General features: G+C 32.6%; 1 protein-coding gene across 1 annotated transcript; it reads left to right on the top strand.

The window, feature by feature from the left end:
* The first annotated feature begins 5,489 nt into the window (after positions 1–5,489).
* LOC18031913 (receptor-like kinase TMK4) lies at positions 5,490–9,641 on the top strand. The gene is made up of 2 exons (XM_006420976.2): positions 5,490–7,945; positions 8,732–9,641. The coding sequence occupies exons 1-2, from the start codon at positions 5,665–5,667 to the stop codon at positions 9,250–9,252; spliced, it is 2,802 nt and encodes a 933-aa protein (XP_006421039.1). The 5' UTR covers positions 5,490–5,664; the 3' UTR covers positions 9,253–9,641.
* The last annotated feature ends 2,898 nt before the right edge of the window (positions 9,642–12,539 follow it).

Raw genomic sequence — 12,539 nt, 5'->3', positions numbered from 1 at the left:
TTGCGGGATTTGGTTGCTTTCACACGGTGGCTGAATGGCAACGGTTGAAGGCGAAGCTAGCTGGGATTTGGCTAGTAGTGGCTGGTGAGTTTGATGGCAATGTTGGATGGCGGTGAAAGTGGCTGAACGGTGGTGGATTGCTTAGTGGAGTCGTGGGTTTGGATTGGTGATTTACAATGGTTCAGCCGGCGGTTGAGGCGGCGATGGCTGGGGTTTGGGCACTGAGTGATGGTGAGTCTGGTAGTGGGTTGAATAGCAACTATAGTGGCCGGAGATGGCGGCGGCTAGGGTTTGTCAATTTGGGAATTTTTGATTTTTTTTTGTGGTGGATTTGGTATGGGTGGATCTAGAGGATTTGGGTATTCAGGAAAGTTGTGCGAATCACACAGAACCACTCTGATACCAATTGATGGAGCGAGGCATAGTAGAAGCGGAATTGATAGGGTAAAAAACACTATATATCGTTCAGTAGTAGACCAAGCTGACGTGATCAGGTTACGCTCTAATCGAAGTGTGGTTACATCTCGTTCTAACCCAAATGACTCAATGAGATTTTTAATAACGCATTTAAGCGAGATTAGATGACGTTCTAATCCAAATGACTCTACAAGAGAGATTTTGATAGATAATCGCAGGGGGGGAGTTATAAAAGGGAGAATTTTATTGAATAATTGAATCTCAGCTATCAAAATAATAACAAAACCTCTCTATTTATAATAGAGTAAACCTACTTCACTAAATTAACTTAAAAAGGGAAACTAAATCACAATTATAATGGAAATAAAAGATATTTTCCTAACTTAATTACATCTCATACTTTAATTGACCCTAATAAAAATAGAAAGTTCTAAAATAATAAAATATCATAATTGACTCTAATTAAAATAGAAAGTTTTAAAATAATAAAATTCCAGAGTTTTAAAATACCTAAAATAACTTCCTACATTATTATCTATGCTTATTTAGTCTACAAAGTCAAATATTTCAAGGAAGTTCAAGGATAAATCACAATTCATAGGTTAAAGTTTCCAATTTTATGTGAAATTTTGATCTACGACTGATTTATGCAAGGATTTGTGGGTCAAAATGAATTTCTTGGCAAGTTTTATAGTAGTACATGAATTTTAGGAAAATGAGGGGCATTAACTGAAATTTTATGAAAATTGTGACAACTAAACAAAAGAAATGAGAAAGGGAAAACTCAAAAGCAAACTATAAATAAAAAAATGAGGAAAAAATAAAATGAAATTGACATCAAATTTAGAAAACTTTACGACTAAAAAATGGTTGATTACCTCTAAATATAAGAGTTCTTAGTTATAATATAACTCGATGGGTCTGGGGTCGAATTAACAGAGAATTTAAAAATCCGATTATTAATTATTAAATGAAATTAATTGTAAAAAATAAGTAAAGAATAAATAGTTTAAATTAAAAAAAAAGTTGAAGTAACGTGATCCACTCTTAGTATTCAAATCATGGTTATAATACTCTCTCATACTTATATTTTATATTTTTAGCAATTTGAAAATTATGTGACTTAGTTTTTAATTGACCACTTTGAAATAAATATAGTGGTTAAGTATATAATGTGCTACAAGCGTATTGGATTATTCCCACATGGTATTGGTGTGTCGACATTATGTCTAGACACCTATGTAGATTTAGGGAGATTTAGATTTACAAACAAATATAAAATAAAAATAACTAGTAGAAAATATAACTTATACACATGTAACTAAAAATGGTAAATTTAAAACTCACTTGAGAGAGTAATTAATTACATAATTTGAATTATTGAGCTTCACCTTTCACCTTAACTTAGAAAATCAATCACTCATATTGGTAAACAAAACACTCATTTCATTTAATGAATTTGTAAAAGTATAATATAAGAAAATTGAAAAGAAAAGAGAAGAAAGAAACAAATCTCTTATTAACTACACTTTTCCCAAAAATTCACTATAGATTTACACCAATTTTCTCTGCAAACCTCTAAAATCCACCACTCATTTGTGAGATCTCTAGGCAAACTCTGAGTTGATCAAATGTAGACATCTACATGATATTTTTTGTGAGATTGCAACTACAACCTTTAGATGAGTTTTACTAATGTAATCAAGGGTCTAAAATTGTAACCATTATGGAACATTATTTCAACCTAATCAATGACTATAAATGAAGTCAAATCAAGACCCTTCATTGCATCTTTTGTCAAGTTGGTTAAACTACTACATTGATAAGTGTTAAATTTAGTGCAATGAAGCATATGTGAGTTCAGACACAATAAACAATCTCATCTTTCAAAATTAATGTTTGATCGAAGGGTTAGTAATTCTTCTAAAAGCTTATGAGTCTTCAGAATCTAAAACATTTGTTTCTCCGATCCAAGCATCGGGAATTTAAGGATTTACCTACAATACACAAAATCATACTTAACAACAAATAAAAATAGACAATTCATAAAATGGGTTACAGATTCGGAAATGTGATTAAATTGTTAGTATTATCAACACTGTTAGTGAAAAATGATAATTTTAACCTTTATTAAATGTATACTTATAGTATTAATCGATTCGTTAATATGAACATGGCTCTTCCAAATCCTTCAATCAGATCTATAGGACCTGAGAATAGCATTCACTTTAGATTCAATTAATGTTAAATTCATAAAGTATTTCTTATTACAAAGAATAGTGCGTGTAGTTGCACTTTCAGCTAAAAATATCTCTTCATCATGCAATCCCCTTTAAAAAATTCATATCCAGAGCAAACTCGTGCTGATAATATGTCGTGGATCTATGTGGAAGTATTCTGAGTAATTTTGTACAAGAAGAGTATGAAGATTGGAACGAAATAATACTATATAATTATTTTTGAGAAAACGAACAAGCAATAGATTTCCATTCCTTTCAAAATGTGCGCAAGTCTGCAGTCTACAATGGATGGTGGCCCATTTATAGCAAAGCTCCACTAGCCATTTCCTCTACAAAATCAAGCGGTGTAGCATCGGTTCGGGTCTGATTTGTATGAACAGCACAAGGAATATGTTACTTGACGGACCTAATGGACTGTCAGGCTTTTAGGCCTTGCATATAGGCCCATTTAAGCCCACGTACATAAACAGTTCAGTCTGGACTTTATATTGAGAGCTTTCAATTGAAGCACTGGAGCCATTCTTCCTTTTTCTTTTGTCAAAAAAAAAAAATGAAAATAAAATAAAGGTTACTCTTGTACTTCTATAAAGAAAACCATTTTAACAACAATTACTTTTTGGACAACCATTTTTCCTTTTTCTTTTGACAAAAAGTAAGGGTTAAACTATTTCGAAAATAAACTTGATAGTGATAATATAGTTTTTTGTTTTAATATTACTCCCACAATTATAAAGAGATTCAAACCTCAAAATGAAATGTCAACTGAATTAAAAATTTTGTAAAGATGGTGATAATAATTTTAAGAAAACAAGATTGAACACAAATTGACTAGTATTATAAATAAAAAAAATTGTTAATATTAAAAATAAAAATAAAAATATATTACTAACTAGTTGTATAAGTAGGGACGTCCTTGAATTAATATTGAATAGATTTATAAAACTTTATAAGTCTAATTATCTCCATAAATTTTCTATCTAGAAAGAATTAACAAAAAAATATGTAGTCAAAAACTGACCGTAAGTGTGATCTTTTAATTTATAGTAATATTTCAGTAAGAGAACTCATATTTTTTAAATAAAAAGATTCTTAAAAGAATAGTAAATATACACACTCTAATACGGTATAAGATAAAATATATTGTATTAAAATATTTTTTTTTTCTAATTCATCACTTACCTTAATAATGTAAGAGATTTAAGATAATAAAAAATAGGAGTAGGCAAATTTAACTTCCAATCAAATTTGGATCAACCCTATTGAATTTCAAGTTGATTTGATTGGAAAAAAATAATTCGCTTGTAATTTGACTATGATCCAATCGATTGAGACCCTACATCCACGTCTTACCTGAACCTAAATTTTTTGAATTGGGTCGGGTTATTTATCGACACGCATTAAAAAGTGTGTAAAATACTAAAATGGAAACAACCCAAACCGAAACCATACAAAATAGAAAAAGAAAAAAGAAATTTCCGAAGAGAATAATATCATGAAGAGAATATAAAAATAAAAGAAGCGGCGAGTGAGAGTTGAAGTTGAGTCACATCACATGGACGCGGTTTCAGATAAGCACCAGCTGTCATACCGCGGCCCCCAACCGCCGATTCTACCCAATCAACACCATCAACCACGCAGCAATTCTTGGCATTTGTGGGTTCCACTTTATAAAACCACAAACATAACTTTATGTATAGGATTTTGCTAATGTAAGGTAGCAGCTCCCTTGTGTATAAAGCATAAAAGGTTTCATTTACCTACCCTACCTTTTTCTTATAAAAAAAGTTATTTTGCAAGAGTTGTGATCCAAAATTTATCCTTAAACTACAATTGTTAATTAAGAACCACAGTTATTTAATCGTAAATTATGCCTTTTATCATGCAAGAAGATTATGAGCAGGGCCAATTAAGGGCTAGGATGGGCTCTGCCAAAGTTTCTATTCCTTTTTAAAAGGATAAATTTTGAAGTTGTTTTATCTTAATAGCCCCTTCTAATTTTTCAAAATTTCGATTATGTAAAGCGAAACTTCCCTTGTAATTTTTGTTTATCCATTTTGTCCAAATTTCCGATGCTTATGCTTTTTTTAATTTTTATTCCTTCCCTTTTATACCTAAATCATGACTTCTTTCCAATTTATTCTCTTTTATTTCATTAAACTTAGTTATTATTTTTATTGAAATTTCTCTTTTGAATTCGTCCCTCTTTGATCAAATTTCAAATTGCATCATTTACTGTATGCAAAAGTAGCAGTGATCGTTGTTTCATACAAAATGTGAGATTGATTCTCTTCCATGTATAAGTAGATCCACTTCATTTAGTTTCAATTACTTTAATCTCTTATCACAAATTAATATCTTATTTGATATTGAAATTAGACAGCTGTAATTTTAAGCGACAGTATTAAAATATTTGATAACCATTAGCTGCTGTAATTTAGAAAGTAAGTTGAATCGATTTCATACTTAATGATAAAAGACCTACAATATCTTTGTTATTTTTATCAAAATTACTTTTAAAAATTAGATTAACTATGTATTATCAATTTTTATTTTATAGTTATAATTTTTTTCTCAATTCCATTACCAACCAATGACCTAATCTAGAAGGTTTACTACCAAAAAAATTTTTTTTGGTAAGCTTCTAATTATAAATATAAGATTGTAATGTAAAAGAAGTATCTTTTATACGAAGTTTGAAAATGGATTATATTAGGAAAAAAAAATATGAATCTTATTCTATTTTGATTTTCTGGAAAAATAAAATAAAAATAAAATTTTAAAATCCTTTAATTTCCCTTTCGGGTTTAGGAGTTCTTTTACAAAACCAAAAGATTAAAAGCGTAAGCAAGCAAGCACATGCCTTGAGAGACTTTCAGTGGGAGGCAGACAGTTCGGTTTGGCTGCTGAACTAAAAGAAAGCAACAGCAACTCCCTTCATTCAAAAAGAAGAAAATCCAACCAACCCCAAAAGAAAGAAACAAACAAACAAAACAAAACAAACAGACACATGATGCGCAAAAAACCCCAGGTTTCCATCTGCGCCGTCGTCCTTCTCTTGCTCCAGCTGACGACGACGTCGTTGGGCGACGACGGGTCGGTGATGCTGAAGCTAGCTCAGTCGCTGCAGAACCTACCCTCTGACTGGTCCAGCACATCCTCAACCGGGTACTGCAGGTGGACCGGCATCAATTGCGACAACTCAAACCGCGTGACAAGCATAAGCCTCGCAAAAAGCGGACTCAGTGGCACTCTTTCGCCGGAAATCTCATCCCTCACGCAGCTGGAAACCCTTTCTTTCCAAATAAACAACATTGCCGGCGCCATTCCCTCCCTTGCCAACGCGACGTCGTTGCAAGATATCTATTTGGACAACAACAACTTCACCAGCGTACCCACTGGCTGCTTCGACGGCTTAACGAACTTGCAAGTGTTGAGTCTCAGCGACAACCCAAATCTTGCCCCTTGGCCTTTTCCTAATGAACTGACCAAATCTACAAGCCTCACAACTTTGTACATGGATAATGCCAACATCTTTGGTCTAATCCCTGACTTTTTTGATTCCTTTTCAAATCTGCAGAATCTGAGGCTTTCTTACAACAATTTTACTGGGTCTCTGCCTGCTTCTTTTGCGAAATCTGATATACAAAACCTTTGGATGAATGATCAGCAACTGGGTTTATCGGGTACTCTCGATGTGTTATCTGGGATGACTCAGTTGAGGCAAGTTTGGCTTCATAAGAATCAGTTCACAGGTCCCATTCCCGATTTGTCTAAATGTGAGAGCTTGTTTGATTTGTCTTTGCGTGACAACCAATTGACCGGTGTGGTTCCTGCTTCTGTTATTTCGCTTCCCGCTTTGTTGAACATTTCTTTGCAAAACAATAAGTTACAAGGTCCTTATCCTCTGTTTCCTAGTAAGGTTCAAAAGGTTAGCCTTGATCATAATAATTTTTGTAAGAACAGTTCAGATGCGGCTACCCCGTGTGATCCGCAGGTGACGACGTTGCTTCAGATTGCCGGAGATATGGGATATCCGGCGATTTTGTCTGACTCTTGGGAAGGAAACAATGCTTGCGATGGTTGGCCATTTGTCACATGTTCTCAGGGAAGGATCATAATCATTAATCTCGCGAATAAGCATTTGGCAGGGAAGATTTCGCCAGCATATGCCAATCTGACGTCATTGAAGAATTTGTATTTGCAGCAGAACAACTTGACCGGTCCTATTCCTGATGGCTTGACCAAACTAGCTTCCCTGCAGAATCTTGATGTATCGAATAATAATCTTTCTGGGAAGGTCCCTGATTTTGGGAGTAATGTGAAGTTTACTGTGTCACCTGGAAACCCTTTCATTGGCACTAATGTGGATACGACTCCTGGGGGAGCGGGGACTCCCGGATCCAAACCTAGTGGTCCCAGTGGGAGTCCTGCTGCATCAAGCAAGAGTAAGCTGTCTGTAGGTACAATTGTTGCTATAGTTGTTGTTGTTGTGATTTTCATTGCGGTTGTGTTCTTCGTTGTGTATAAGTTTATTGCTAGGAGAAAGCATAGGAAGTTTGGTAGGGTAAAGAATCCAGAAGTTGGGAATGAAATGAATAAAAATGGAGTAACTGGTGGTAATGGTACGAATGGGTATAATGGGGTTCCTAGTGAGTTGCATAGTCAAAGCAGTGGAGATGTTAGTGATCGCCATCTTTTTGAGGGTGGAAATGTGGCGATTTCGATAGAGGTACTTCGTCAAGTGACAGATAATTTTAGCGAAGCTAACATTTTGGGTAGGGGTGGATTTGGTGTTGTATATGGAGGGGAATTGCCTGATGGGACTAAAATTGCCGTGAAGAGGATGGAGTCTAATACAATGGGCAACAAAGGATTGAGTGAGTTTCAGGCTGAAATTGCAGTGCTTACCAAGGTCAGGCATAGGCATTTGGTTGCTCTCTTAGGTTATTGTATAAATGGCAGTGAGAGGCTATTGGTGTATGAGTATATGCCTCGGGGAACTTTGGCACAACATTTATTTGAGTGGCATGATCATGGATACACTCCGCTTACATGGAAGCAGCGGGTTACGATTGCACTAGATGTTGCTCGAGGAGTGGAGTATTTACACAGCTTGGCACAACAGAGTTTCATCCATAGAGATCTGAAGCCTTCCAACATTCTCATTGGGGATGACATGAGGGCTAAGGTTGCAGATTTTGGTTTGGTTAAAAATGCACCTGATGGGAAGTACTCCGTGGAGACGCGGTTGGCTGGAACATTTGGGTATCTTGCCCCTGAGTATGCTGGTATGTTTAGCCTTTGATTTGGATTTGAAAGTCCTCTCAGTAGATTTTTCATTTGCATAATGCTAGGTTGCTTAAATCATTTTTTTGAAGTGATACTGCATATGCTTTAGAACTATTAAATTTTTGCAAAAATACTGCCTTGATTATCATAAATAGTACTTTAGTTCTTTAACCTTTGTTACCTTTCTATTCAATGAAAGTAGGAGTGACCTGTGGTTTGTATGTGAGTATTCAAATTTTTGCCTACATGATACCTTGAAGGTTTGGAACATATCATCTTTAAACTTTAGTCATGTTTTCCCTAGCTTGTTCTAATGCAAAACTTCCTCAACATGCTTTTTGGTCTGTGACGTTTTAGTTCTTCAATGTTGAGGAATGATAGAGGATGCAATAGTAGGCATTAGCACAAATATGATTTGAACTATCAGAATATCATTTCTTGTTAATTACTTTGGCAATTATGTGGTAGTAACTCTTGTTAAACTATCTTAGCTTAATCATGAATCTTCATTCAAATTTATTAAATTCTAATTACAGAACTTACTTTGTACGTTGTTAATTGATAAATGACTAGTTCATCCTTCAAGTTGGATGTTATGCATCTATAGTAGGTAGGATCTTCTTTCAATCACTTGTATGAAATTTGTTGTTGTGTTGCAGACTTGTTTGTCCTTTATCGTCTTTAAAATTTTCCTTTTGTTCTTAGATAACTTTGAATGTTACCCTGAATAAATTGTTCTAGTTTAAATATTGATTGTGTCTTCTTTATTTGTTGTCATATGACAGCTACTGGAAGAGTGACAACGAAAATTGATGTTTATGCATTTGGAGTGGTTTTGATGGAAACCATCACCGGTAGGAAAGCATTGGATGATACTATGCCAGATGACAGGGCTCATTTGGTTACATGGTTCCGTCGGGTCTTAATAAGCAAAGAAAATATCCCAAAGGCTATTGATCCAAACCTCAATCTTGACGAAGAGACAATTGAGAGCATTTATAGAGTGGCTGAGCTGGCAGGACATTGTACTGCGCGCGAACCACAACAAAGACCAGATATGGGCCATGCAGTCAATGTTTTGGGTCCTCTTGTAGAGCAATGGAAACCTGCCACCCGTGAAGATGAAGATGGTTATGGTATTGACCTCCACATGAGTCTACCTCAAGCTCTACAAAGATGGCAAGCTAATGAAGGTACGTCAACAATGTTTGGTGACATGTCTTCATCATACTCCCAATCCCATTCGAGCATACCTTCAAAACCCTCCGGATTTGCAGACACATTCAATTCAGCAGATTGCAGATGATGACGAGGTAAAGTTGAAATGACTTTGAAGAAACAATAGGATGCCGAATCATTCGAATCAAATGGGTGATCAAAAGAAAATAAAAAATTTATGATTATATATCTAATGATCCTTTTTGTTGTATTTCTTGCTTTATCTTGGATTGTGCGAAACCTGAACTAGTAGAGCTGTTGTTTTTGTTATATTCTTTAAGGCTAACAGATTGGTTTGGTCTGATTGTGAGCAGTTCAATCAAAAAGGGGGAAACAGTTGAATCCCCCTATTCTGTATTATATATATTCTTTGACTCTTGATAGAAATGTGTAATTATTGGTTTTCATTCCAGGGAAATTTTTAGTGATTTGATGTTTTCCAGGCTGTGCAAAACAAATACAGCTTAGGATGCTATCCTTGCCAGCTAAGATGTTTTACTTGCTTTCAAATTAAAGGAAAAATAAAGAAAGTTGTTTTGAGGAATTGAGAGAGAAAAAGGGGTAGAATTAGGTGAGATTGAAAACCCAAGGGCATGTTTGATTGATTGTAAAAGTTGGACTTTTTCTCATTGAAAGAGAAGATTCTTTAATGCTTCTCACGTTGTGGGACCCTTTAGAAATCTCTAACTTTTTTGGTTCATTCACTAAATTAATTAAAATATTAAACTGAAATGATAGTTTAGATTCGAAACCAAAATGAAAAGACCAGATATCTGGTCTTTTGATTTGTTGAGGGTGGATGATAACGACAATGGCTTCAATGACTATGTTGCTGGCAAATATCATGTGAAGTCGTTCATCAATTGACTTGACTTAAAATTTTAATCAAGGAAAATTGAGATTGAGACGGCAGAAAACGTAGAGCTAAGCATCAATCACAGTCGGGGCCATTTGTTACGCGCTATTTGACCTTGCAAAATTGCAATATAATCAACCATTTTGGCCCATGATTGTTTTTTAAATTTAATTATATATCAATCTATTAATATTTATAATAAAAATAGATAGAAATTTTGTGAATCAGATTTATAATTACTAAAAAAATAATATATATATAATGCAGAAAAAATAAAAAAGGCATTTTTTTGTGTATATAAAAGAAGAGATCAGATGAAAAATGGAATTAATTTTTTTTTCTTCGATTAATTGGCCATTCGTTGGGAGTTTCATGCTTAACACCAATATTTTAACAATAAATCCAATGATTCTAAGTATATTATGTGACAAGTATGAATTGATTATTCTTCCAAAAATTTACAAGAAAGTGAATTTGAACCTTAAAAAAAAAAATTTAGGACATCAAAGACTGTTTTATGTCCAAAAATTAATTGTGCCAAACATTTTTTAAAAATAATAATTAAGGGGTTAATAATTGCTAATAATTATGTTATTTGATGTTGACCACTCAAAAACTAAAACAGCTAGCGGGTAATCATAATGAGAAGTAGCTGAAATAACATCGAATCATCTAAACGACCTGCCTTTTCTTTTAAATCTCAACTACTACAAGGAAGCTAGGCCATCCCATGTGCTGAAGCTAAACTGAAGCTCATATTTTCGTTTAGTTGAAGTTCAAACCATTTCTTTAATTCTTTTCAGCCAACAAATAAAAGGAATGTGGAGGATGTCATCTTTATTCAATTTTTGGGAACTAAAACTAGCTTTGATGTAGACATTTTGGATATATATGTGGACAAATTATTTAGCTTATGTATAAACACAGTCCAATATTTTTGGAAAACCTTACCCACCACAACTAACCATTATTTAATTATAGGTCTTAACAGAATTATGTTAATGTTTTTTTTTTTCACCCAAGCATTGATTTAAGGTAGTTTTGGGGCTTTTTGTTGATTTTAATGGAATTATATGGGTTTGTTCTATATTAAAATAAATAAAAATAATTTTTTTTAAGTATATCAGTTGGATGTGCCAAATCTAATGGTGAAGCGTTGTTTAGAAGAGCTAATTTATATTATAGTTTAAGCATGTTATGTACACATTGTCATTTGATGGAGGTATGCTTAAGTACCACTAGCGCATATATTTCTTTCTATACTTCAAAAAAATTATAATGATTCAAAAGATTGTTTCTCTCTATACTTCAATATGGTACAAAATAAAATGTACTACATCCAAAAGAGTATTTTTTTTTTCTTTAATTCATCAATTACTTTATTAAAATAAAAAATTTGCTTATGATAAAATTTCTCTGGTAATTAGATTTAGGCAAGATATAAAAATGTATTCAATATATTGCGTTTTGATTTATTTTAATGTAAATTTTGCTTTGTTTTAAGATAGTAATAACAATAATAAACAAAATAAATTAGTTTTTTTTTTGGTGATTGCAAATGGTACAAGATTAAGGAACTTTTTTTTATTCTTTACATGAAGATCTAACTTATTACTTTTTCAGTTGCACTAGTCGTATGATACACACACACTATCATTTTCTAGTGAGAACATCTTTATCTTGTTTAAATTACAATGTCATTAAAAGATTAAAAAAAAAAACATTCTTCAATGTAATTGAAATCTGTGCTTTTTTTTTTATATTTTAGTTTTATATATATATATATATATATATATGCTCTTATGTTAGTGAAAATAGAACATGTACTCTCCCCCTCATATCCTATCATATAACTTCTATAAATTAATAATGTAGGGACCATATAAAATTTATTAATTTATAGATATATTAATTAATTAATATTTATTAATTTACAGATTAATTTATAGAGTGTAAATACAATACATTTGATCAATTAAAAGCTCATTGTATTTTACCAGTCTAGTCAATTAAAAATGAATTAATCCATTAATAAAGAATAAACTAACAAAAAAATTCAAATTCCTACAATTTGATAATTCAACCACAAAACTTCTAGAAGTACTAAGTAAAATTACAGATAAGATCCAACTTTATTTATATTTGAAGAAAAACAAGTAATAATATAAAATATCATAACAATTATATTTATAATTTTAGTAAATTATGACTTTATAATATGAATGGTGCCATAGAGATATAAGTATTTTTTAAAAAATAATATTTTATTAATTTATAAAAATTATTAATTTAACTTATTGGCCTAAGTCAGGACGGTAAAAAATTATTACATAATAGAGATAATTAATTTATAGAGTAATAATTTATAGAGATTATATTGTATTTCTGCTTTAATTTTCTACCTTTTCAATAACAAAGATATCAGTATAAAGCCAAACTCAACGTTATTGGCAAAGAATGCTCTATAACCTGCTTGGTGTACGTATACAATTTCAAGAAATAAAGGCAAAAGGAATAGC

This window comes from Citrus clementina, unplaced genomic scaffold (assembly GCF_000493195.1).
Source record: "Citrus clementina cultivar Clemenules unplaced genomic scaffold, Citrus_clementina_v1.0 scaffold_9, whole genome shotgun sequence".
Lineage (NCBI taxonomy): Eukaryota > Viridiplantae > Streptophyta > Magnoliopsida > Sapindales > Rutaceae > Citrus > Citrus x clementina.
The sequence above is the reverse complement of the archived record's forward strand: the minus strand, read 5'-3'. Positions and strand labels throughout refer to the sequence as shown.

Excerpts from the sequence above, each read along its gene's own strand:
- LOC18031913 (XM_006420976.2), top strand. The coding sequence starts at position 5,665 with ATGATGCGCAAAAAACCCCAGGTTTCCATCTGCGCCGTCGTCCTTCTC. Across the intron at positions 7,946-8,731 it reads TCTTGCCCCTGAGTATGCTG|CTACTGGAAGAGTGACAACG; the intron begins GTATGTTTAGCC and ends GTCATATGACAG.